We start from the raw sequence: 26,408 nt of genomic DNA on the forward strand, positions 1-26,408 counted from the left end.
TAAAAATAAGATCCACAAGCATTATAAATAGTCATTGTAACTCACTATTGTAACATACGATTTACATACAAAAATACATAGGAAAGCACGAAAAAATACAAAGGCAAAACTATTGTAAACGATTCAAAAAAGAAATAAAATGTAGCATCTTTTTTACCTTGATTAGTTCATTTCTCGCATGTGCATGTTATTTTTCTTGGGATTTGGTTCGAATAACCCAAAACGTGGGTTGTGCCGATGACCAAAAAAGGGTGGGGTTTTGAAGTTTCGAACCTAGATCTACCTCCGAGACGTGTTTCTGTTTTTAAATATTTAATTCTCCATCCTAAATCATTTTTTTGCTTCGAAATTTGCCTATCGATTTGTTTTTCCTTTTGATTCGGTCCCTTACATTTACATTTTAATTATTATTATTTATTTATTTAACTTTATTTATAAGCACATTTTCCTTATTACTCATTTTATTTAATTGTTTTGTTATTTCTCTTTTTTTTTCATGTAATATTTTTTTTACTTTTTATGCATTTTTTTTACTTTAGTATATATTTTTATTTTTTTAGATTACATATATATATATGTTATTTTTTATTATATGTTTTATTAATTTATATATATATATATATATATATATATATATATATACTATTTTTTTATGTTTTTATTTATTATATATATATATATATTATTTTTACTTTTTTATTATTATTTGTTTTATTTTTATATTTGTTTCTTCTTTTTCTTTATTTTTTATATTTATTTATTTATTTTACTCACTCTTTTATCTTTGCTTTCTTTATCTTATCTTTTATTTAATTTGCTTTTTCTTCATTTTAATTTTATTTATTTCTTACATTTTTATCTAATATGGTTTTTTTACCTTCTTAAGGGCGCACCTTTAAAACTATCTAAGGTAAGTAATTGAGATCGTATTTTTACCTTTTATTTTAAATTATAATTTTTTTATTTAAGATAACTGGAAATTGCGTAGTACCGAAAGGGCAGTTCAAGGGTGTTAAACCTTCTTTGACTGTAACTGACTCCCGAATCCGACACATCTTTGGAAAGACGCAGATCAGGTAAGAAATAGGGTATCCGATCAAACCATTTTGGTTTAAAATAAATGATCAGTGGCGACTCTAACCCAATCAATTCAAGTCGAAGCCTGATTTCGGGTCTAACCGAAAGACGCCGCTGGGAACAGGTAAGTGAGTCAGGCTAAGGTAATTTTCAATTGTCTTTTTAAAGAAAATGGTAAGTTTAAATTTTAAGATAACATTTTGATCCTTATTGCTTACTTTTGATTATATTTTTGAGTAAATAGTTGTACTAACCGTTTTTTAATGATTTCAACCTCCCAAACTTGTTTTTCACTTAAGGCTCTAAACTCAAGCTCTGAACCCTATTTAAGTGGGGGTAAAAGCGACGCCTTCGTGTAAATTTATACACCGCACAGGCCTAGCAAGTAGCATTCGGGATTCATATACCTTATATCTTCGTGTAAATTTATTCACCGCACAGACATAAAGGAATGTGTCCTCTCGAGTTTAACTTAGTCCACACAAGCTTGTAATAGGCTTAGGAATAAGGGTCTGGCAAGCCCAAAGGGGCACCAGCAAGGAGAACTCGGGTACTCTTTTTTTAGAACCTAAACCGAGAGAGTATAGGGAATTAGAGCCCACCACAAAACCTCATTTCCAAACCCTAGATTGCTTTGACATTATTTCATATTCAAAGAATGTGAACTAGAAATTTATGCGGTTAGGACTTGTTCAAAATCAATTTGCGGGATAAAGATCATGTCTAGGTAGGAATACGAAGCATGTGGGATAGGATTTTTCATTTTATTATTGTTTTGATTTACCTCACTAACTTTTTTATTTTTGTCCTCTTTTATCTTGTTTTCATTATTCACATCATTTAAAAAAGGTGTTGGTCCACAAAAAACGTGTTTGTTAAACTTGAATAATCTGTATTAATGGACAAAGGGTTGTAATACAAGATATGAAAATGCAGAGGACAGTCTACAAGGCGACTATGTGTCGCATTCAATTAAGAAGACGTGGTGCTCACAATTGAATAGTGTATCACTCTGCTGCATTATAAAGGACACAGAATGAGACGGGTCTACATCAAGTACAATGAAGGTCTATCTTTGAAAAACTGACTGGCAGAGGTTGCAGGGGCAAGATGAAGGTTACTGATCTTGGGAGTCTCTTCAAAGACAACAATGGCAAAACGATAGCTGAAATTGGAGACCCTTGCTGACGAATTCAAGAAATAGACAAATGAACTTCACATAGTTCCTATCAATTGAGGGCTCCAATGATGTATTCGTTGGGAACATGTTCAACAAAAGATAAATGTCAGATATGCAGTCATTCGAGACTTCTTGGGCCAATACAAAAAGCAACTCAACATTTGCACGGTTTATCCAGAGAAGCCAGAGCGGTTCGACGGGTTATTCAACCGGTGACAGACGAAGGCAAAAGACTAGTCAATATATCAGAAGCTGTCAGAATATTTTTGTCTCTTAAAAGATAAAACACTTTTGTCTCCGATAAGGATTATTTCTAATAACAGACATATTTTTTTGGATCAATGCCTCGAACATTGCATGCATCATGTATTCCTGTATATTTCACATTACTTTTCTCTTTTTATTACATTCACATGTCTCATAAAGAGCTTTACCAACCGTTGTTTGACGTACATGTGGTGTCACCATATCTAGAGAAATACATGAATCCCCGTACCCCATGTAGTATGATGAGAACGCTCATTGTGAATATCATAGCGGTGTCTAGAGCGCACTATCGAGAACTACTACGCATTTAAGATAGTCGTGCAGAATATGCGTAACCAGAACTGGATCGACTTCAACAACTTGGGGGCATCCAAGTGAGGAAGATCATTTCATCATTTGAGTCATTCTGTTTGAATTTTTTTCTCAAGTTTTTTTAAAGACTTTTAAAGAAATTTATGTTACTTTAAAGATGTTAAGCAATGAATCACATTTGCAAACTTGCAATTCTTTGAATATCATTTGAATTAAGAAACTCTATAAATGGTTCAATGTTACAGATCTTTGAAGAATTAACATGATTTAAAACAAGGACTTTGACCTTACCCAGAATATACCCTCAAACATCATACCTTGCTCTTGCAATTAACCAATATGACATTTTCCTTTCATAAGGTGCGGACAACATGGGGCATCCTTTTGCATATGACATTACTATTCTTTTTATTTAAGACGTTTAGTGATTATCATAATCTTCACAGATGGAATAGTCGAGTAGGTAAATCTAGTTTAGGCCAGTTGCTTGGAAATTGAACTCTAAAGGAGATTCATTGACTTTAAAAAACACCTAGACTATAACAGGTTCTTCTTGACAAACTTAAAAAATTGTATATGTATACCCATATTATAATATTATATATATACAATAAAGCATGAGTTGTCCATCTAAAGCAATTGGTTAAACGCCCTGGCTCTATGGATAATATTCAGCTAGCCTGATAAAGGTAATTTTACTATACAATAAAGCTTGAGTTGTCACTCTAAGGCAATTGATTAAATGCTTCAGCTTTATTGATAAGATTCAGCTAACCTGATAAAGGTGTTTACATATTGAGTTGTCCCTCTAGAGCAATTAGTTAAACGCACCGGCTTTATGGATTCAGCTAGCCAGACAATGGCAAATTTAAATAAGAAGTTTCGGTAAAATGGACTAAGGGAGTTAAGGAACACATGTTATAGTCAAATTCACACGAGCACTCAAGAATTTCATTTTTTGACCGATATTTCTGCATTACCTTTGTTAGAAGAGCTTACAAAACTTGAACAAATGGAAGATTTCAGAGGACCAAAATGGAAGGTCTAGTAATTGATAATTCTAGTTGCGTCATTTTGTCCGCATCTAATTAAAATGCCAAGCCAAAGAAAAAACATGTTGCAATAACCAAAAAATGACATTTTTTATGGCTGAAACCTTAGGTCAATCTAAAGCCAACTCATCCACTTGAATATTTGTCAAAGAGCTATAACTCTGAAAGCATTAAAAGAGCTATTGATTCTTTTGATATTCTTTGAATTCATGTTTATGATTTGATTTGATTGCGAGCCTGAATTAGAAAGCAATGTTTTACATAATTATTATATCTTTTCCCTCCTAAAATAAGAAAAATAAGGAAAACATTTTCAAACAGAACAATCTCATATATGAAATGTCTGTAAAGCCAAAGCTTGAAAAGAGAATGGGGCATGATCGATTCCATGGACCAGATTGGCAGGCAAAACACGGGACTCCAATCCAAGAAATAAAACATAACTCATTCATGTTGCATGCATCTTAGGCATACTTAAGAGCATCACATTTATTATTTTTCACATACATGATTTTTTTTACAGCTTTTAGAGTCAAGTTTCGACATCAAGACGAAGGATACTCGATTTAAAAACACCTTTAAAGATTAATGGTGGTTGTTTAACTCATCAGCAAGAAGCTACACCTCAACCAATTCGATAGATTGACAGATCGATAATCAACTTTAGATGAGTTCAAGAACCAGTTCAGAAAGTGTCTGGTTCAAATTAACTCAACAACGAGTGGCTAGTTCCCGATTGCCGTTTTTAAGCCAGATTTCAATTCTACGACGGAAGATACCCTGCTGACGGAATTTATCAGTGGATTTTCCTGTGAAAGGGAGTCATCAAAAAATTACATTACTTGGTTCATACCCACTCAGAGGAACCACCTGGAGAATTATGATTGGCTTAGACCCGTGAAGGGAAGCCATTTTTTTAAGAAACTATCGACAACATAACTCAAGGGTTGTCTGTCATCCAAGACCTTCAAGTTCGACTACGCTCAGCTCCAAGACACATCATTTACAGCATAGCTCAAGGCCAGAAGGGTTATCTTCCACCAAGACCTTCGAGTTCGACTCCACTCAGCTCCAAGGCATATCATTTGCAACATAACTTAAGTCGAGAAGGGTTATATGCCAACCAAAGACCTTCGAGTTCGACTACGCTCATCTCCAAGGCACATCATTTGCAGCATAGCTTAAGTCAAGAAGGGCTATCTGCCAAAGACCCTCGAGTTCGATTATGCTTAGCTTCGAGGGCACATTATTTACAACTTAACTCAAGGCTATAAGGGTTATCTGTAACCAAAAGACCTTCGAGTTCGACTACGCTCAGCTCCAAGGCATATCATTTGCAACATAACTTAAGTCGAGAAGGGTTATCTGCCAACCAAAAACCTTCGAGTTCGACTACGCTAATCTCCATGACACATCATTTGCAGCATAGCTTAAGTCGAGAAGGGCTATCTGCCAAAGTCCCTCGAGTTCGATTACACTCAGCTTCGAGGGCACATCATTTACAGCATAACTCAAGGCTAGAAGGGTTATCTGTAACCAAAAGACCTTCGAGATCGACTATGCTCAGCTCCAATGTATATCATTTGCAGCATAACTTAAGTCGAGAAGGGTTATTTGCCAACCAAAGACCTTCGAATTCGACTACGCTCAGCTCCAAGGCACATCATTTGCAGCATAACTTAAGTCGAGAAGGGCTATCTGCCAAAGATCCTCGAGTTTGATTACACTCAGCTTCGAGGGCACATCATTTACAGCATAACTCAAGGCTAGAAGGGTTATTTGTAACCAAAAGACCTTCGAGTTCGACTACGCTCAGCTCCAAGGCATATCATTTGCAACATAACTTAAGTCGAGAAGGGTTATCTGCCAACCAAAGATCTTCGAGTTTGACTACGCTCAGCTTCAAGGCGCATCATTTGCAGCATAGCTTAAGTCGAGAAGGGTTATCTGCCAAAGATCCTCGAGCTCGATTACACTCAGCTTCGAGGGCACATCATTTACAACATAATTCAAGGCTATAAGGGTTATCTGTCACCAAAAGACCTTCGAGTTCGACTACGCTCAGCTCCAAGGTACATCATTTGCAATATAGCTTAAGTTGAGAAGGGCTATCTGCCAACCGAAGACCTTCGAGTTCGATTACACTCAGCTCAGAGGCAAACCAAATTTACAGAATAGCCCAAGGCAAGAAGGGTTATCTGTCAATAAATTGGTCGAGTTCGACTCCATTCAACTCGATGACACATCAATCACACTATTTTCCGATGACAGTCAAGGTTTTCAAGTCGAGAAGGGGACTTGGGTTAGCCGTGCCTTAGTGACAAGCAACCATTTTCAAGCAGCATAGCATAAGTCAAGAAAAGTTATATGTCAACGAAGATTTTTGAGTTCGATTCCGATCCAAGGTCTTTAAACCGAGAAGAAGACCGAAGGGCAACGAGAAGTCACGTGCTGATTCAAATTCCGAACTACAGCTTCAATTCCATATCATTTCAAGATGAACTCGACTTCACGACGGAGGAGTCATCTGGAACTCAATTCGAGAGGGAGTTATTGAAACATCAGAGTCAATTTTCAACTCCACCGAACGAAAAACGAGTCTTTTAATCTTTGCCCTATCCCCGTTACACGACTATGGGCAAAGAGGGGCAGCTGTCAACACACCTTTTCGTCCGGGTACAACACTCTCAACAACCCCCGATTTAGTGGGATTCATAAAACAAACATAACGTTAGAGTTATACTAGGATTCAAACTCCTAAAAATATGATAGAGTTTTACTATGATTTAAACTCCTAAAAATAAGATAGAGTTATACTATGATTCAAACTTCTAAAAATAAGATCCATAAGCATTATAAATAGCCATTGTAACTCACTATTGTAACACACGATTTACATACAAAAATACATAGGAAAACATGAAAAAATACAAAGGCAAAGATATTGTAAACGATTCGAAAAAGAAATAAAAGGTAACATATTTTTTACCTTGATTCGTTCATTTCTCGCATGTGCATGTTATTTTTCTTGAGATTTGGTTCGAATAACCCAAAACGTGGGTTGCGTCGATGACCAAAAAGGGGTGGGGTTGCGAAGTTTCGAACCAAGATCTACCCCCGAGGTGTGTTTTTGTTTTTAAATATTTAATTCTCCCCCATAAATTAATTTTTTTGCTTCGAAATTTTCCTATTGATTTGTTTTTCCTTTTGATTCGGTCCTTACATTTACATTTTAATTATTATTATTTTATTTATTTAACTTTATTTATACGCACATTTCTCTTATTACTCATTTTATTTAATTATTTTGTTATTTTTTTCTTTTTTTTCATGTAATATTTTTTTTACATTTTATGCATTTTCTTTTTTACTTTAGTATATGTTTTTATTTTTTTAAGATTACATATATATATATATGTTATTTTTATTATATGTTTTATTAATTTATATATATATTTATTATTTTTTATGTTTTTATTTATTATATATATATTATTTTTACTTTTTTATTATTATTTGATTTATTTGTTTTATTTATATATATTTTTATTTATTTTACTCACTATATTATCTTTGATTTCTTTATCTTATCTTTTATTTAATTTGTTTTTTCTTCATTTTCATTTTCATTTTATTTATTTATTTATTTATTTCTTACCTTTTTATCTAATATGGTTTTTTGACCTTCTTAAGGGCGCACCTTTAAAACTATCTAAGGTAAGTAATTGAGAACGTATTTTTACATTTTAATTTTAAATTATAATTTTCTTAATTTAAGACAACTGAAAATTGCATAGTACCGAAAGGGCAGTTCAAGAGTGCTAACCCTTCCTTGACTGTAACCGACTCCCGAATCTGACACATATTTGGAAAGACACAGATCTGGTAAGAAATAGGGTATCCGATCAACCCATTTGTTTTAAAATAAATGATCGGTGGCGACTCTAACCCAATCAATTCAAGTCGAAGCCCGATTCCGGGTCCAAACGAAAGACGGTTACGACAGGAGTAAATTACAAAAATTATAAATAATTATGGGCTAATTTAGGATAAAAATATACTTTTAAGGATTAAATAGAACAAATATTAAATTAAAAACTGAAATTTAAATAAATAAAACAATACTTAGGGATCAAATTGAAACAATTGTAAAATGTAAAGTTGAAATTAATATCAAATTAGACTAAAATGCATTCATTTTAAAAGTTGGTGAACAAAAAGTTATAATATTTAGATATTTCGATATAATTTACAAGGTTTGAAATGAAATGTATGATATGATTTTTAATAAAAAAAAATCACTAAAATAATAGATGAGATGAAATAATAATAAAAAGAATAATTAAAAAATGCACATATACAAAGTGAAAATAAATCTATAGTACAATGATAGTATTAAATTAAGCCTTCTAATTAATAATTGGAGCAAAAATAATTCAAAAACATTAATTATGATTTTTTTTCATAATTTTAAATTATTAAAATAATATTAAAGTCGTTCATTACAAATCAAGAAAAAAATGAGAAACAATGATAAGGTTGTGATTAGGGTTTGGGGAAGTTGGGATTGGGAAGAAATCATGTTTTTTTTTTGTTGGGATTATTGATGGTTCTGAAATAGTAATAAAATTTGATATCAGTAGTTGTTTATTGCCTATGTCAGTGAGAAACGTTGCAGAATATCAAGGCCGAGGCTGTTTGTTTTAGGGTGGCGGAATCGATCGGTTCGGTGCAATAAAACTATTGTTTTCTGGATTGTTTTATGCTGATGTTGATATTCTACAGTTAGATTTTTCTATCCTTATTACACGACTATTTTTTTCTCTAAAATATCATTAAATTATTTTTAAAATATTAAAAAGTATTAGATTTTTAAAAATAATAAAATTGATATTTAATTTTAATTTGATCAATATAAATAGGGATTGGCTTGAGACCCGAACCTGACATGTTCCGACCCGATCGGGTCAGATTTTTTATAAAATAATATGGGTTCGGTTCGGGTCCGATCGAGTTTTTTTAAATGTGATGTTCGGGTCGGGTTGGGATTCAGGTTGAGGGTGAAAAATACCTGACCCAACCCGGGAAAAAAATTATAATTTTACCTTATATATTTATGAATAATTACAATAATACTCCTATATATATTTTCAATTAAGCAACTGTTTTTATTGAATAAAAATAATATTTTTTATTATTTTGTGACGGGGTCGGGTCGAATTCAGATTTTCTCTCAAAAAAATCGGGTCGGATTTGGGTCAAGTGAAGGGTGTATATTATCGGGTTGGGTGAAGAATATAAAATTTTCGGGTCGGGTCGGGTTGGCCGAAACCCTACCCATGCCCATCCCTAAATAAAATTGTTATCATCTTATTATACGCGATTAAATAGAATTTAAGAGTTATAACTCTTTTTCTCGAATAATTATGAAACAACACAACAGTACTAGAATACTCTTTAAGTCTTTAAAAAAATAAAGCTCAAAACATCTTTATGATGAATGATGTCTTTTATTGATCTTGTGGGTTCACCTCGATTTGTTGTAGCCCGAGAAAGTATCCATAAAGCTCAAATATTTGTATCCGATTACAGAGTCTATCGACAAGTCGTGGACGGGTTTTCAAATAATCATCCATATAAAGCCCTTTTTAGGCATGGGAAACCGATACACATTCTCCGATTGTCGTTGGCCTTCTTAACCATGACCACGCTAGGCATCCACTTCGAATATGTTGTCTCGGATGAAACTCGTTGCCAAGAGTTTATTCGTCTCTTACTTTGCTTCCTAGATCTTATTAGTGGTTAGTCTCCGCGGCTTTCTACTTTATCGACTTAACTTAAGGTTTGACATTGAGTGAAAGCATGATAGTCGATGGATAAATTCTAGGTATGTCTTTAACAAACCATGTGAACACGTTAGAATTTTTCCCGGGTACCCTTATCAAGGAATGTCTCTCTCGGTTAGGAAAAGTAATAACAATTTGCGTAAATTTTCCTTTATATCCCTCGAAGAGGGGAATAGTAGTCGTCTTCTAGATTGATTCTGTCCTTGATTCCATATCACAGAAAAAATTATTATTTTTTTCAATTCAAGCTACATTTGATCCATGATATTAACACTTCCGTAGATTTGTAATAGCCTAAATTTGATCAATAGAAAAATTATGAATTATTAAAAATTATTGATATATATTAATCGGTCAATAAATTAATATTCGTAATTAAAATAAAAAATTCTACCGGTCACAAGTTTTTTTACAAAACTCAAATAAATTCATATCATTAAAAAATCATCCTTACAGTGAGAATAGTAGAGGTGACAATCGGGTTTGAGTTGAGTATGTTTTTGGGTCTGGATTGCATTCGGTTTAGGTTTAGTTTGGGTTGGATTGAATCTGGTTCGGATTTAGTTCGGGTTAAAATCGGATTGGTTGGTTTTCGGTCGAGTTAAAATTGGATCAGTTGGTTTCGATTCGAGTAAATCATTGGATTTTCGAGTCAATTCGGACCAATTTCAATTCGAGTCAACCTTTGGAATTTTAGGTCAACCGTTGTCGCTCTTTGTCGTAATAACTTGTTGTACTGCTCTTTATTACTTATAATACAAGAATTTTATGTGAATATATATCGTCACATCCTAAATTCAATGTTAAACGTTATAGTTGAAATCAATCGAATCAATACATCTTTAAAATAAAACAAATTATGTCAATATATATTGTCATTGTCCAAATTCAGAGTTAGCGATTATTGCATCAGATATATAGATGATATTTAACCGAAGAAAGATTATATTGAACCATTAAACTATTACTAAGAGTGGTGATTAATTGATAATATAATATAAAATGAGAATAAAACATAAATCAATTTATTATTTATCAATGCTAAAAATATATAATAATAAAACATAAACAAATAGATTATTCATTCAATTATACTCAATTATCGGGTTAAAATCGGATAAAAGTTCAATTCATAGAGGATATGGGTAAATTAAATTAGGGTTGTTTTCGATTTGGGTTAATTTCAGTTCGAGTTACTTTCTGTTCAACTAAAATTCAGGTCTATTTTGATTCAATCTGGATTATTTCAAGTTTCATATCAATTTTATGCCATCATGTTCGGATTTATATCGTGTCTCTATACAAATAATCGATACAAGTCAAATTTACCAGATTTAGAGGATAGGGACAAAATGGGCAGCCTCGGGTTGCTTAAATTAATTATCTAAATAAATTTTTAAAACCCAATAATATTTAAGAATAAATTAGGAATATATAAGATAATGGACAATGAATATTTCGTGTTCGTCACAATTGAAAATTTATTTTATTAAAATTGGAATGACAAATTAATTTGTAAGCAAAATTCAATTATTTTCTGGCTACAAATTTGATGGAATTTTCCACTCCAATTTATGAGGGAAAAAATTAGAGTTAGAGTTGTTGTCTTATACAATGTTCTTTCAACATGCTAATAATAAATTGGGTCAAATAAAATAAAATAAAATAAAGAATAATATAAAAAGGGGTGTTGATAGATATAGATACCAACCATGGTGGATATAAGTTCACTAGGTTTAAAATGATTCCATTTGGCCACGTTGAATCGGACCGACATCTAATCTGATAAATAATATTTTTCACCTTTAGTCATTATTGTTGAATATTTTTAAAAATAATTATAAAATAATATATATGTATAATTTTTTTAATTATTGATAAATATATTTATATAAATTTAAGACTTTAAATGAGAATAATATTTTTTTAATATTTTTTTTAACTATCGGAGTTATCCAATAAATTTGAAATATTAGACGTAACTTGTTTTGCTATCTTTGGAGACTCTTTGAAGGATTACTCGTCAATCCTCTATTACTAAAACGATTCAATAAATTTAATAATTATAAATTTTATTTATTTAGAGCATAAACAAACCCGAATAATATACCGCTTAAATAGTTTATGAAAGGAATCAATGATTTGGTGAAATTGTAGAAATATGATGGATGGATTAGTTAACGAGGTGGTGGTCGTGATTGGATACTTTCTTTGGAATTCGAGTCAATATTAAAAATGATGAACTTCCAAAAAACGAGAGCCAGGTGAAGGACAAGAAAGCAATCAAGTAGAGTGAGCTGAAAGCACCGTTTGCCATGCAAATGCACTGTAACTGTTGTTGATTATTACCTGAAAACGAACTTGCAAGTTTCCACGAGGACGACGACTGATCAAAAGTCAAATTATATGATTCCCCACCACCAAATCAGCTCCTTTAACTGACTTCCCTTTTTTGGTCGGCAAAATAGTAGGGTCCTCACCACGGCTTCATTGGCTCTTGCCTTTTCATTCTTGGTCGGTTCTTTTGTTTTGGTAATTGCTTTTCTCTAGGAATAAACGTATAAATTTGACTTAATACTTAAATAAGTGTCTAAATTATATTTTTTTTTTCTTGAATAGATGCCTATAGTATTGTTTGGATTGTCCAGGTGTCTGTTACAAACGTGATCATTTTAGGTACCCGGGATGTAACGGATGTTAGCTTTATCCATTAAGTGACAAGTGTTACAATTTGATAATTTTAATTTTTTTAAATATTAAAAATATTATTATATTTGTAAAAAATCTTTTTTTTAAATTACAAAAAAACCTCAAAATCTCTAAAATCCCCAAATCCTAACATTAACCCGTCGCCCTTTCCGTCCACGACCACCACCGTCGACGTAATCCCTGCCATCATCCTAGTTATATGTCGTAATTGTCGCCGATTGGCTGTCGAAATAGCATGAGATCGCGATTTTCATCCTAGGATTTACAGGGTATAAAACGTTAATTCTCCGTCGATCGATCGTCGATCGGTCACGGTTTTATAGGGGTTTCGGTCGCCGGAGGAGGTGAGGTCGGCTGGAGTTTCGTCGACGGTAAATGACGGCGATCGACGTGGATTTAGGGGTTGAAATGAAGGTTTTTAAAGTTTTGGGGTTATTTTGAAATTTATGTGTATTCTTTTTAAAAAATATATAATTTTATATAAAAATTTAAAATTATCAAATTATGATAATTGTCAATTAACGGAGAAAATTAATGTTGTTGACAGCCCGACACCTAAAGTGATAACGTTTGTAATGTTAGGCACCTAGATAAGACAAAAAATATTGTAGGCACCTATTTGAGAAAAATTGTATAGTTTAGGCACTTATTTGGGTATTAAGCCTATAAATTCCTATTAGAGTTTTTTTAAATATAAATTTTTTAAAAATGTCAATTTTTGACAAAATAAATTATTAACATAAATTATAAAAATATTTAAAATATATGATAAATTGAAATTTTCAAGGAAGATAGATGTTTTTTCAATCAATTCTTATTACTTTGAATAAGTGCGTACATTTTAAGTTGGACAATATAACATTTTAGGTTCTCTATAACATTTTCGGTTATAATTGAAAATATTATAAATTTGTATCTTTTTCGGTTATAGACCTTAAACCATAACAATATAACATTTTCGGTTACAACTGAAAAATGTTATATATTTGTATAACATTTTAAGTTGAACATATTAATATTTTAAATTGAAAATTACCTTAAATTAATCTTAAATTATTTGTATAACATTTTAAGTTGAACATATTAATATTTTAAATTGAAAATTACCTTAAATTAATCTTAAATTAATTGTCACACAATAGAACCACCATGTGCCGATGCCTAGGGAAGAAGGCAATATTTTTTAGGGAGCGGAACTTAAAGAAGTTGAATGGGAAATAAATTAGGGAAGAAGGCAATATTTTAAATTGAAAATTACCTTAAATTAATCTTAAATTAATTGTCACACAATAGAACCACCATGTGGTATAGAAATTTATAAAATTACAAAAGTTAAATTATACAAATAGTCACCCATTTTTTAAAATAATTTTCGTTTTTTTCACTAAAGTTTTAAAGGGAGTTAACTTTTAGTTTTACCCATAAACTTTTAATTTAATTGGCATTTATCAAATTTGGAGTCCAATTTATATTATCTATGGACTCATTTGGAGGTCCACAACCTTGAGAGAAAAATTAGGTAAGCTTATCAATCAAAAGCAAAAACAATGTGGCCGATGAAATTCAGAAGATCAAAATTTGTTTGCCCTCTCAATCATGTAGACGAGTCCTTGGAGGTGGTGATATGTGAAGCTCGATTAGAAAGGCTACTCTTCAAGCCAGACGGTGACACGAATGATCCTCGAAGCTACTGTTTTTCATTAGCTTGTAGGTGAGGTGGTGGACACAGATGGCGGAGGCAGTGAGAAGCCGACACAAGTGTGTATAGAGTTTTGGTAAAGAAGACATATAAAATATGGTATATTTATAATTTTCCATGAATTATTTTGGACTCATAAAAAGGCCCATAGATAGTATTTTTTTATAAAGTTCAGGAGTTAAAATAAAAATTAAATCTTTTTACTAACCGTGTCACAAGAGTAATTCGTTATACGTCTAAACTCAGGTAACCTTCAGTGACCACATCTTAATTAAATAGAAACGAAAGTGATCAAATCTTAATTAAACAAAAAACGAAAGTGACCAAATATTATGTTTTTTGAATTCAATCAAAAAATTGTACAAAACTTAAACGAAAATGATCAATCATGTAGTTTACCCTAAGGTTATTTATGATATTTATGCACTTTATTTATCTAGATTTGCTCGATTTTTAATTATAAAATTTAAATTTTATTTGAAAATTTAATTTAATTTTTTAAAAAAGTATACTATTTGATATTTAGACTAGGAGTGTTTAGATTAATCAGTTACGTTAACGTAGTTGTTAATCGGTGTAATGATTAAGGTTTAATCGTTTTGGTTAATTGAACCGCTAAAAGTATCAGTTAATGATTACAGTTACGATTATGAATTTTGATATTTGATTAACCATCAGTTAACCATGAATAAATTTTAATTAATTAATATATTTTTAAAATAATAGAATTAAAAATAAAATCAAAATGGTTCTTTCATATTTTCTAGTTATGTTTATCTTATATAGGAGCACATTAAATCAAACATAAAACAAAATTGGTTTTAAACTGCAAAATATAAATATGTACGTAAGATTTTAAACTGCAAAAAAGCAAAAGAAAACAAAAAGAATATACCTCATTGTAACTCCCAATACCCGACCTAGACGTTACGGTCGAATATTGAAAGTCACATTGATCACCGAAGAGATCCAGAAATTAATTTAAAACAATTTATCAGATATTAAATCAGAATTATAAATAATTTATACAATTATTATCACTTCATCGAAAAATATTTTATCATTTTTTTAAATTCGTGACTCCATTCCTCGAGATGTTGATCCGATTCTAACATCATGAAATATCTAAAAGGGAGAAATAAAAGGGGTGAACTATAGAGCTTAATGCACTCAAAATGTGCGAATAAATAAAGTATTCAGAAAACAATCAACTAACATAATCATAATCATAATCATAATCATAATCATAATCATAATCATAATCATAATCATAATCATAATCATAATATTCATGGTGCAAATAAATATGCAAATGTAAGCACCCATACATCGCACACCATTAAAGAGTAGGTTCCCCAAAACCATTCTAACTACAACACACCATTAATCATAATCATAATCATAATCATAATCATAATCATAATCATAATCATAATCATAATCATAATCATAATATTCATGGTGCAAATAAATATGCAAATGTAATGCACCCATACATCGCACACCATCTAAAGAGTAGGTTCCCCAAAACCATTCTAACTACAACACACCATCCGAAGTGGAATCTGTCACAAATGTAGAGGTCACTGAATTCGAAGTGAAATTCAACCCGTCGGGTGAATACACTGAACTTCCCATATCAATTCCAACCCATTATAACATGATAACATAACATATATCCAATATCCAATCTGATCTGAATGTAAAAAGAATTACATAATCACATAATCCGAATGTATAACATAAAGTCAAAATATGATATATCATCATGAGTCACACAACATTAAATCAATTTGCATTTAATACAAACAATTTTCACAAAACAATCATGATTTCAATTCAATTTTCAATCGATCAATATAAACAAAATAACTATAGCACCAGATAGGGACACAAAGAGATTCAAATACATCACCATGACATCAATTAAAATTTAATTATTTCAGATTCAACAAAAAGACTAAACAAAATTAAAACAGTTGTAGTACAATAAGACACACACCTTAAAATCGTATAGAGAAAAATATACTAACGAGCAACGACTTTTGTAGTCCAAATCTTGAGTCGAAGGTATAGTGCAGAGAGGCCACAGGATCTTAGAAAATCTAACTAAATTAATAGTCATTGAATATTAAACAAAATAATAAGGGAAAAGATGGATTTGTTCACTTTTTATTTCATGACGGAAAAATAAAATACTTTATGAATTGATAAGATCAAATTCAAATAAAATAGAGATAGAGATAGAAATAAAAATAGTTATATTTAAAAATCAACTCTAAACTAAATAGTTTATGAAATATATTTTAGAATTAAAATAAATAAATAAATAATATAATAGATAATATAAAATAAACCATTTAAGATAATAAGATAATATTTATGAGAGAATAAAGAAAATAACTTGAAATAAATCAAACTTAGGACTTACACTTTAAACAAAATTCTAAAACCAAAATTTTGAGGAAAATTAATTACTAAAAATAAGTAGGTAAAACTACAATATAAGTCAATATATTTAAAATTAGGATTTATTCGACTAAATAATTGAAGCCAATAAAAATTTATATTTATCAATTCTAAAATATTAACCCGGATTTTGGGGTGTGACAACCTCATAATATATATATTCCATAAGTAAAAACACACACTTACAAATAAATAAAATTTCTACAAATATATATGTTTATATAATCGTAAATTTTATGAAGCTTTGGAACTTCATATTGTATTGTGTTTGAAAAAATTGTAATAAATTTACCACAAATTAATATGTAAATGAACCGTTAATAATGAAATCGTCAGTGGTAACAATTATATTCTTTCAATGCAATTTATCTCTCTACGTAAACCGGCCATGCTTTAATTTTTACGAATCGTGGCCCACGAACAGGCCATTTTGAAAAGCTACACGACCCGTATTGAGATGATTTTACTTAATATAATAAAATATAGATTAATATGACTAAATATATTTAGTCGATTGATTAAGTTATTTATTTTTTTATTTCTTTATATCTCATCAGATTTAGCGTTTTAAATCCATTAAGAACACTTTTATTTTTTTATCTTAAAGTTATTAACGAGCACATGAAAATTTTAATTTGATGAATATTATTATTTTTTATTATGAAAATAATAATTATATAAAAAACTATTAATTAAAATTAAAATAATATATCCTATGAATATACTATAATCTTAGTTTAATGTTACTAATTGAACAGTTTAAAAGAATTTATAGATATGATTATGAAATTTACTAAGGGGGATCAAAGTCCATACAAAAAAAGCCCACTCGCTACGCTAGTTCTCCTTCAAAGCATATAATCCCATTTTTATTTAATTTTTTTGTTATTTTATTTCCTCGATTAGGGTGTCTTCATTCTTATAATTGGGAAGTTTAAAATCGCCTTTTGTTTTCGTTAATTCTATTTGATTTAGGGTCATACCCTTTAAGATTCCTCGCAAAAGCTCCAGATGGTTAGTTTTCGTTCATTCTTTTCTTGTTGTTTCCTTTCTGCTTTCTATAGTTTCTCTAGTTACTCTTTTTTTTGTTCTTTTCCTTTTTCAATAAAATAATTGCATTTAACTGTCCGTTCTTGTACCGTCTTATAATTTTCAGGCAACTTTAGCTGATTCATTCCTTGCGGACCTTGATGAATTATCAGATAACGAAGCCGATGTTCTCGTAAGTTGAAACTGTACTTCTCATTTCCTTTTTGAATTTTGCTATTTTTTGTTTGATAATTATTTTTAATCTGGATGTTCATATCACTCTGTTAGGAGGAAGCAAATGATGACGTCGCAAACATGGAAGAAGATATTGATGGTGACCTGGCAGATATCGAAAACCTTAACTACGATGATCTGGACAGTGTTTCCAAATTACAAAAAAGTCAGAGATACATTGATCTAATGCAGGTTTGTTTCATGTCTTAGCAATTGCTTTTGTTTTCTTATTAGTTATTGAATCCTTATATTTGGTATATTTGATTGCTTTATATTATATATATTTGTGTATAAATGATTTACGGAATCTGTGTGTGCTTGAGTTTGTGAATTCATTATTCCTATTCTTAGTTTTTCTTTTCTTTTCTTTTTACCATAATGCAGAAAGTGGAAGAGGCCCTCGAGAAGGGTTCTGATATGTCGAATCAGGGAATGGTACTGGAAGATGATCCTGAGTATCAGCTGATTGTGGACTGTAATGGACTCTCGGTTGATATTGAGAATGAGATTATTATTATCCATAATTTTATTCGTGACAAGTATCGATTGAAGTTTCCTGAGCTTGAATCTCTTGTACATCATCCAATTGATTATGCACGTGTGGTGAAAAAGATCGGCAATGAGATGGATTTAACCCTGGTTGATTTGGAAGGTCTTTTGCCTTCCGCTATCATTATGGTTGTTTCAGTTACAGCATCGACTACCAGTGGAAAGCCACTTCCAGAAGACGATCTTCAGAAAACTATTGATGCTTGTGATCGTGCTCTTACTCTTGATGCAGCAAAGAAAAAGGTTCTTGATTTTGTAGAAAGCAGAATGGGATATATTGCACCAAATCTTTCTACTATTGTCGGTAGTGCTGTTGCTGCTAAACTTATGGGTACTGCTGGTGGTCTTTCAGCATTGGCTAAGATGCCTGCTTGTAATGTTCAGCTGCTTGGTGCAAAGAAAAAGACCCTTGCAGGGTTTTCCACTGCAACGTCACAGTTTCGTGTTGGTTATATTGAACAGACTGAGATTTTTCAAACTACACCTCCTGCTTTGAGGAGTCGTGCTTGTCGTCTCTTAGCTTCAAAAGCAACACTTGCAGCACGTATAGATTCTACTAGAGGGGATCCATCGGGTAATGCTGGAAAAACTTTGAAGGAAGAGATTCATAAGAAAATTGAAAAATGGCAAGAACCACCTCCTGCAAAGCAGCCTAAACCACTTCCTGTTCCTGATTCTGAACCTAAGAAAAAGAGGGGTGGTCGTCGCCTAAGGAAGATGAAAGAGAGGTTTATCTATTGTTTTGGTTACTTTAGCATTCTTTTTTTAATAAAAAATATAGTAATTTGTTTGTGCATTTTGCTTATCTGACAAGCATGTGTCTGTTTAGGTATGCTATAACAGACATGAGGAAGCTGGCAAACAGGATGCAATTTGGTGTACCTGAGGAAAGTTCTTTAGGTAGAACCTTGATTTTTCCACTTTTTAGGAATCATATATATATTATGTCGATAATAGGCGACCTGCAATATCTGATAATGTAATACACGCATGCTTGGCTATCATCTTTTTTGTTCATGAAATGTCTAGTTCTGAATATGTCTCTCGAGGAGTTAATTTCATGTATCATTTTCTATTTGGAATTTTTTTTTGTTTAATTTGAGGATAGTGAACCTTTTCCATTTATCAAAAAAGGAAAAAACACCCTATATCCCACTATTTTCTAACTGTTTTTACCTTCTGATATTAGGTGACGGACTAGGTGAAGGGTATGGAATGCTTGGTCAGGCTGGGAGTGGCAAACTGCGTGTTTCAGTTGGTCAGAGTAAACTTGCAGCCAAAGTTGCTAAGAAGTATGTTTTCCTGTACCTTTTTTCCCTTTGATGAGTTAGCTTAATTCTGTACTTTTTCTGTTCATTTCTCAAATTCATCCTTGCTCGTTGATCACCTTGGTGATATTCATTTTTGTTCTCTTCAGGTTCAAGGAAAAGAGTTATGGAAGCAGTGGTGCTACCTCTGGGCTGACTTCTAGTTTGGCATTCACACCTGTGCAGGTATTTATATCTTCTTCTAATTTGACAATGAACTGAAGGGGTGCCACTATTTTGTTATATGACATATTTAACACGGGGAAGATTAGAGAAGTTCGCCTATTTACTAGGTGCAAGAAAGGGTTTAGCATCTAGGATTTAAAAGTAGTGGTAAAGTTTAGGTTTAAGGTTGTGCTTGAAGCAGAGGTGAAATTGCTGTAAATTCCGGATAAACTATTTGTTTAGGTCGGTAATTTTGCATTTTTTACTTCAAATCTTCAATAAATAGTAAGGATTCTGAAGATGCGGAGGACTGAGAAAAACAAGGTCAGGGGTCCTGGTCCTGGCTATTTTATTTTGAAAGTTCATGGTGTATTCTTTTATTTTTAGGTTGTACCGTCTGCGAGTATGTAGTGAGTTTTAGATGACTATCTTTTTATCCCGATTGGTGTGCATGTTTTCTATCATATGATTACATGTGACTGGCTGTATGTTTAGATATAATTTTGATCTTTTCTAAGATTTAGAATCGCTACTTCTGATGACATTTTTCTCTATTTTTGATGGAGTTCGAGAGGGATTGTTAGAGTCTAAGGCTGAACTTCTCTTTACATGAATCGAACTGGGCATAATTTTTTTCTTCGTGTGTGTTTATCTGTGGGTAACGAATTGGTTTTTTTCTTTTTCTTCAGGGGATTGAGCTCACTAATCCTCAAGCTCATGCACATCAGCTTGGCAGCGGAACTCAAAGCACTTACTTCTCGGAGACTGGAACTTTTTCAAAGATCAAGAGGACATAAGAATGCCGCATGAGCAGATGGCGTTGGCTTAAGGGAATTTATCTAAATTGCGAAAGCATCTTTAATTAGCTGAGTTGTAATTTACCCAATGTTTTGTTATGCTGCAATTACCCTTTGATAAGTGTTCTATAGATTTTTCATTATCTTTGTTAGCTTTAGTGAGTATGGAGTACTTATCGTTTTAATGCAAGCTGCCATTTATTTTTTATGTTTTCAAGGAGGAATGGAAGGAGAGAGGGTAACGTGGGGTATACATAAAGTTATTAATGAGTAAATTATAATTAAATTTTGTTAATCAAATTATTTAACTATTTAAATAATGTGTTGTAGTTGATGTGATAATTAATAAAATTTGTATAGTTAATATTTAGTCTTCTTTTTTTAAATATTTTATCAATTTACTTTTAATTTTAATTTAATTCAGTAAATTAAATCTTTTAATCGGATAGTGATAGGTAATATTACATATAATTTGTTTGGAATTTTTTCTTAATTTTAATTTATAAATTTAATCTTCAGATTAGTAAGTAACATGTATTTCCGTCTTATTGAAAAAAATAATTTCAATAAAATAAAATGAAGAAAAAATGGATCTTTGAGGAGGATTCAAACATGGATCCCTGGGGGATGAGACGCCTTACAATGGGGGAAATCTCATATTTAATATATGCGTTACAACTTTTTCTATGCATCTTATATTATAATTAATCGTAAAAAAAGAAAATGAAAATAAAATTGATTTGTGCCAATTGAGGTACATGAGAGTATATGAACCACTAAAGTAAGTCTAATAATTGGTTTATAATTGAATATTTTTCGTATACATTTTAAATCGTAGTTAATGTAAGATTTCAAGTAAAAATAAGTTTAAAATTTTTATATTTTTAAATTAAATTTAATATTTTATGAGTACGTCTTTACTTATATGGTAAGAAATTTGGATGTTTGTACATGCCATGATAAAATAAGAAAAAAAAGAGAACAAGTAGTTAAAGCTATACATGACAGAGATATATGTGTACAAATATCATCTTCCATCATTTAATAAGTGTAAATTTAAAATGTTATATTTAAACACTCGAAAAAACTAATATAAATAATGTGAGATTTGATAATCTCATGAACATATTTTATAATTTTGAGCTATTAGAGATAATTTTTAAATTTGATACGACATATATAAGTACAATATTCAAAGCCAATTTTAGATATGAAAATCTCATATATTTTACAGGGAATAATCATCTTTATATTTATTTATTTTAAATATTAAATACATTAAAATCATCATAAATAATTATGAAAATAAGCAATAACCAAAATTTATTTCAACAGCAATTAATTAAATACATTTGACTTTTCTATTTAAACGCAAATATTGCCAAACGTCTAAGTTGTACGAACTTATCCATTAAAAGCAGAGTCGACGCGCGCGCAGTAAACGCAACTCTCATTTTCCTTGGAGGAGAAACGGCGCCACTTTTGTGGAGATTCGTTGTCCCCATATTTTGGATTCAATTAAAGCAAACCAAACTCACATTTTCTTTCCCTCCACATGCACCGATTCATGTTACAGTACCCCACTGCCTTGATCTTCCACACCTCCCGCCTACTTATATAAATTCCGTGGCTGGTTGCTCATACGATTCGCCATCTCCTTTCCCTGGGAAAAAACCAAACTGAAAACCGCGCTTGATTTTGGCTTTCAAAATCGTATTTGAATGTTAGATAAATCGAGAATGGCGGCTCGGAGGATTTCTTCATTGCTTTCTCGCTCACTGGCTTCCTCCTCTTCTCTGCTTACTAAAGGTATATTTGCATTTCAATTGATCACTTCATCTTTCTATCTTTTCTTTTTCATCGACGTTTTGCTCTAAAAACAATTGGAAACTGAACTCTGATCTTAATGTAATATGACTGTTAGCAATGTTGATCTGATCAGTGATCGTTCTTCTATTACTTCTGGGATCCCATAAAAAAACTTTCCGCAACGTGTTTTTGTTCCACTGATAAAAAAATTAACGAGAAAAAATATTTTAAAAAATAAATTTAAAATTTAGTAGGTGTAAAATCACATGTTAAAATTTTTTTATATATATTTTAAAACTATTAAAATAAAAGTACTATTACAATGAAATAGTTTGAACTTTTTGCCAAAAAAATCTAAATTAAACTAACTTTTGTTTAAATGGGACATTCGGAAGTCACCGTCTGACCTTTCAAAAAAAGGAATTCACCGTCTAAATGTAGGAAACGTCGCTCCCAATTCTTTTTGTTGTTGGAATTATGGTAAAATTAAGAAAATGAAAGTAAAACGATTAAAATAAGATATTTTTAAAATTATTCTTTTAAGATGAAAATGCGAGTTTAAAGGATTTCGTTTTTTAGCTTCGGCATTATTAGAGCGTGTGATAGTCGCCACTGATTATCATTGTTATTTGCATTACAAGACCAAATTGAAAGGAAATACATGATTTAAAATGAAAATTGAGTCCACTAGATTAAAAAAAATTGAAATAAAACATTTAAAATTATTAATAAGAAATTAAAAAATTCACAATTAAAGTTTAAAATAATTCTTTTTGTGACTTCTACAAAGTCACAAACTTTAAATGACGGTTTCAAATTCACCGTAAAAAAAGCACTCCAATTCACTAATTAATAACATACTATCCCCATTTCCCTTTTTTTTCTTTTTTTTTTTCCAGAGCAGTAATTCACTTATTTGTTGAACTTAACTTTTCCTTACAGGGAGGATTTCTGGAGTAGGCAGAGTAGTTCCTAGTTACAGCACCTCCTCTTCTGTTAACAACCCGATCACTCCTTCCGTCAAAGTGAACTGCACTCAGCTTTTAATTAATGGGAAGTTTGTTGATTCAGCATCAGGTGGGCTTTTTTGTTTCTTATATTCATGTACCCATTACATTGTAACTGATGTACCTGTAAATGTGTCACTAGGCATGTTATGGTAACTATTCTTCAGCTACTTACATAAGTCCTAATCCAATAGGTAAAACGTTTCCAACATATGATCCCAGAACAGGAGATGTGATTGCTCATGTTTCTGAAGGTGATGCTGAAGATATCGATCGAGCAGTTTCCGCTGCTCGCAAGGCATTTGATGAAGGACCTTGGCCAAGGATGACTGCTTATGTAACTTCCTAGTTTTTTCTATTTTTATTTCTTTTATCATGTTAAATCATCTTCAACCTGTTAAAACTTTGTCTACTGTATTCCAGGAAAGAGCAAAGGTGTTGTTTCGATTTGCTGATCTCCTTGACAAGCATACCGAGGAGCTTTCGACACTCGAGACTTGGGATAATGGAAAACCGTATGAACAGTCTGCTAAGATTGAACTACCCATGATCTCACGAGTAATCCGGTACTATGCTGGTCAGTCAAGTCACTGAAAACCATACTCAACGTTTTTGCTATCCCATGTATCATTTGCTAGTATTTTGTTTGATATTTGACACACAGTGTTCTTTGGCTTGTTCAGGTTGGGCAGACAAGGTTCATGGTCTCACTGTTCCGGCTGATGGTCCACACCATGTTCAAACCATAAATGAACCAATTGGTGTTGCTGGTCAAATTATTCCATGGAATTTTCCTCTTCTTATGTTTGCTTGGAAAGTTGGGCCTGCCCTAGCATGTGGCTGCACCATCGTTCTCAAGTCCGCTGAGCAGACACCTTTGTCTGCTCTTTTTGCAGCCAAGCTACTTCATGAGGTAGTTTATAAGAATGTGAAACACAGTTGTTTTTCCCTGTATGTATGGTTTTGTAACTTAATCGTTGAAATCCTTTAGCTGTTCTTGTTTGATTTTTTATATATATATTTGAACTTCTTTTAGTCATTCTATGTGGGAATCGTTTCCACAGGCTGGACTTCCTCCAGGTGTTCTAAACGTGATTTCGGGTTTCGGTTCAACTGCTGGTGCAGCTCTTTCCAGTCACATGGAAGTGGATAAGGTACTTCACATTCTTAAAAGAACCAGTCACTTCAATTCAACTTTAATTCATTTGTAACCTAAACATTTTTACAGCTTGCTTTCACTGGATCAAGTGATACTGGAAAAATTGTCCTCGCAGCTGCTGCAAAAAGCAATCTTAAGCCTGTAACATTGGAGCTTGGAGGAAAGTCGCCTTTCATTGTATGCAAGGATGCTGATGTGGACAAGGCTGTTGAGTTGGCTCATTTTGCTTTGTTCTTTAATCAGGTATGTCTAAGAAAAATGCTTTTCTAACACCAAATTCAGTTTCTATATTGGGATTCTATTTATGGATTGTAGTTATAAACCATCTGCAGGGACAATGTTGCTGTGCCGGCTCTCGGACTTATGTACACGAGAGTGTGTACGATGAGTTTATAGAGAAGGCAAAGGCACGTGCGTTGAAACGTAGAGTTGGTGATCCATTCAAGGCGGGAACCGAACAAGGTCCCCAGGTAAACAGACAACCATTTCTTCAATGTAGTAGATCTCATGTCATACTGATTCCAATTAAAATGCAACGTTGTCATATTGATACTGATACATACTTAAATCAGATTGATTCGACACAATTCAAAAAGATCCTGAGGTACATAAGATCTGGTGTCGAAAGTGGAGCAACGCTCGTAGCCGGAGGAGAGAGGTTAGGGAATAAAGGCTACTATATTCGGCCCACTGTTTTCGCCAACGTAAAGGTATGACATTTACAACATCAACTTGTAACCAGGTTACCACGAATGCTATTGGATACTATAGGTAACTGTTAAAAACTTCCACATTTTATCAGGAAGATATGTTGATTGCACAGGATGAGATATTTGGTCCAGTTCAATCAATCCTGAAATTCAAGTAAGCAATCAACCTTGCCTTCGGCTCGAATTTTAGGGTATAGTTATCTAATAATGCTCCCTTAATCACAGGGACTTGGATGAGCTTGTTCGGAGGGCAAATCAGACGAGATACGGGCTGGCTGCCGGTGTCTTTACAAACGACTTAGAAACAGCAAACACCTTGACTCGGGCGTTGAGAGTCGGAACTGTTTGGATAAACTGCTATGATGTGTTCGATGCAAGCATTCCATTTGGTGGGTACAAGATGAGTGGACAAGGGAGAGAAAAGGGTGTTCACTGTCTGAGCAATTACTTGCAAGTGAAGGCAGTTGTGACTAAATTGAAGAACCCAGCTTGGATGTAGAGGTCCCTTTCACCAACTTTTTACCTTTTGCTTTCTTTATTGGCTGAAGGAGGAAATTGCAGGCATAATTTAGCTTAGGTAGTGATTTTATCATAGAACGTCTGTTTATGGTAATTTTAAAGATCTTGTGCCATGTTTGGTACATAAATAATAATATAAGAAAAAAATTATTACATGAATTATAAAATAATTGTTGATGAGAATGAGATCATGGTGGTGTTTTGGTTTGGGCGGAAAATTGCAGACAACAATTTTGTGAAGGAAATAGATGAACATGACTTCAGTGCTGATGTTAAGCTTAGAGTGATGATGATTATTTGTAAGTTGACAAATTAAATGGATATGATTGTCAAATGATAGATTTTAACTCTAACAGTTCATGTGGATTAGTCAATAATCATGTCAAGGGATTGTAACTGTCCGGAAGATATCGAAATCCAATATATTAGATTTTGTAATAATTTTTGGTTCTATTGTCATGTTATGATGTTCATGCTTTGCTTTTTTAGCTTCATACCGAAAACAAAATGTG

At 32.1% G+C, this 26,408-nt stretch overlaps 2 protein-coding genes across 3 annotated transcripts; both read left to right on the plus strand.

Annotated features, from left to right (window-relative positions):
* Positions 1 to 17,511: 17,511 nt before the first annotated feature.
* Positions 17,512 to 20,850, plus strand: LOC120171677 (U4/U6 small nuclear ribonucleoprotein Prp31 homolog). Of its 2 annotated transcripts, none has more exons than XM_039179352.1 (8): positions 17,512 to 17,625; positions 17,768 to 17,833; positions 17,929 to 18,066; positions 18,259 to 19,151; positions 19,253 to 19,323; positions 19,613 to 19,715; positions 19,841 to 19,943; positions 20,577 to 20,850. In XM_039179352.1, exons 1-8 carry the CDS (start codon positions 17,623 to 17,625, stop codon positions 20,703 to 20,705), a joined length of 1,506 nt encoding a protein of 501 aa, XP_039035283.1. In that variant the 5' UTR covers positions 17,512 to 17,622; the 3' UTR covers positions 20,706 to 20,850. The 2 variants fall into 2 exon arrangements, with proteins under 2 accessions (XP_039035283.1, XP_039035288.1); XM_039179357.1 differs by having other exon boundaries at positions 17,514 to 17,625; positions 19,841 to 19,916; positions 20,585 to 20,850.
* Positions 20,851 to 22,317: 1,467 nt separating this feature from the next.
* LOC120167162 (aldehyde dehydrogenase family 2 member B7, mitochondrial-like) lies at positions 22,318 to 25,992 on the plus strand. Its single transcript, XM_039176261.1, has 11 exons — positions 22,318 to 22,501; positions 23,444 to 23,578; positions 23,703 to 23,845; positions 23,932 to 24,085; positions 24,192 to 24,421; positions 24,573 to 24,662; positions 24,737 to 24,910; positions 25,000 to 25,137; positions 25,240 to 25,377; positions 25,470 to 25,531; positions 25,603 to 25,992. Exons 1-11 carry the CDS (start codon positions 22,414 to 22,416, stop codon positions 25,874 to 25,876), a joined length of 1,626 nt encoding a protein of 541 aa, XP_039032192.1. The 5' UTR covers positions 22,318 to 22,413; the 3' UTR covers positions 25,877 to 25,992.
* The last annotated feature ends 416 nt before the right edge of the window (positions 25,993 to 26,408 follow it).

This window comes from Hibiscus syriacus, unplaced genomic scaffold (genome assembly GCF_006381635.1).
Source record: "Hibiscus syriacus cultivar Baekdansim isolate YM2019G1 unplaced genomic scaffold, ASM638163v2 tig00003041_pilon, whole genome shotgun sequence".
Lineage (NCBI taxonomy): Eukaryota > Viridiplantae > Streptophyta > Magnoliopsida > Malvales > Malvaceae > Hibiscus > Hibiscus syriacus.

What these genes read in the sequence shown, in the direction of transcription:
- LOC120171677 (XM_039179352.1), top strand. An exon ending in GATACATTGATCTAATGCAG is followed by an intron (nt 18,067 to 18,258) that starts GTTTGTTTCATG and finishes ACCATAATGCAG; the next exon opens with AAAGTGGAAGAGGCCCTCGA. An exon ending in GCAGCCAAAGTTGCTAAGAA is followed by an intron (nt 19,716 to 19,840) that starts GTATGTTTTCCT and finishes TGTTCTCTTCAG; the next exon opens with GTTCAAGGAAAAGAGTTATG.
- LOC120167162 (XM_039176261.1), top strand. Translation starts at nt 22,414, where the DNA reads ATGTTAGATAAATCGAGAATGGCGGCTCGGAGGATTTCTTCATTGCTT. An exon ending in AGTAATCCGGTACTATGCTG is followed by an intron (nt 24,086 to 24,191) that starts GTCAGTCAAGTC and finishes TGGCTTGTTCAG; the next exon opens with GTTGGGCAGACAAGGTTCAT. An exon ending in CAATCAATCCTGAAATTCAA is followed by an intron (nt 25,532 to 25,602) that starts GTAAGCAATCAA and finishes CCTTAATCACAG; the next exon opens with GGACTTGGATGAGCTTGTTC.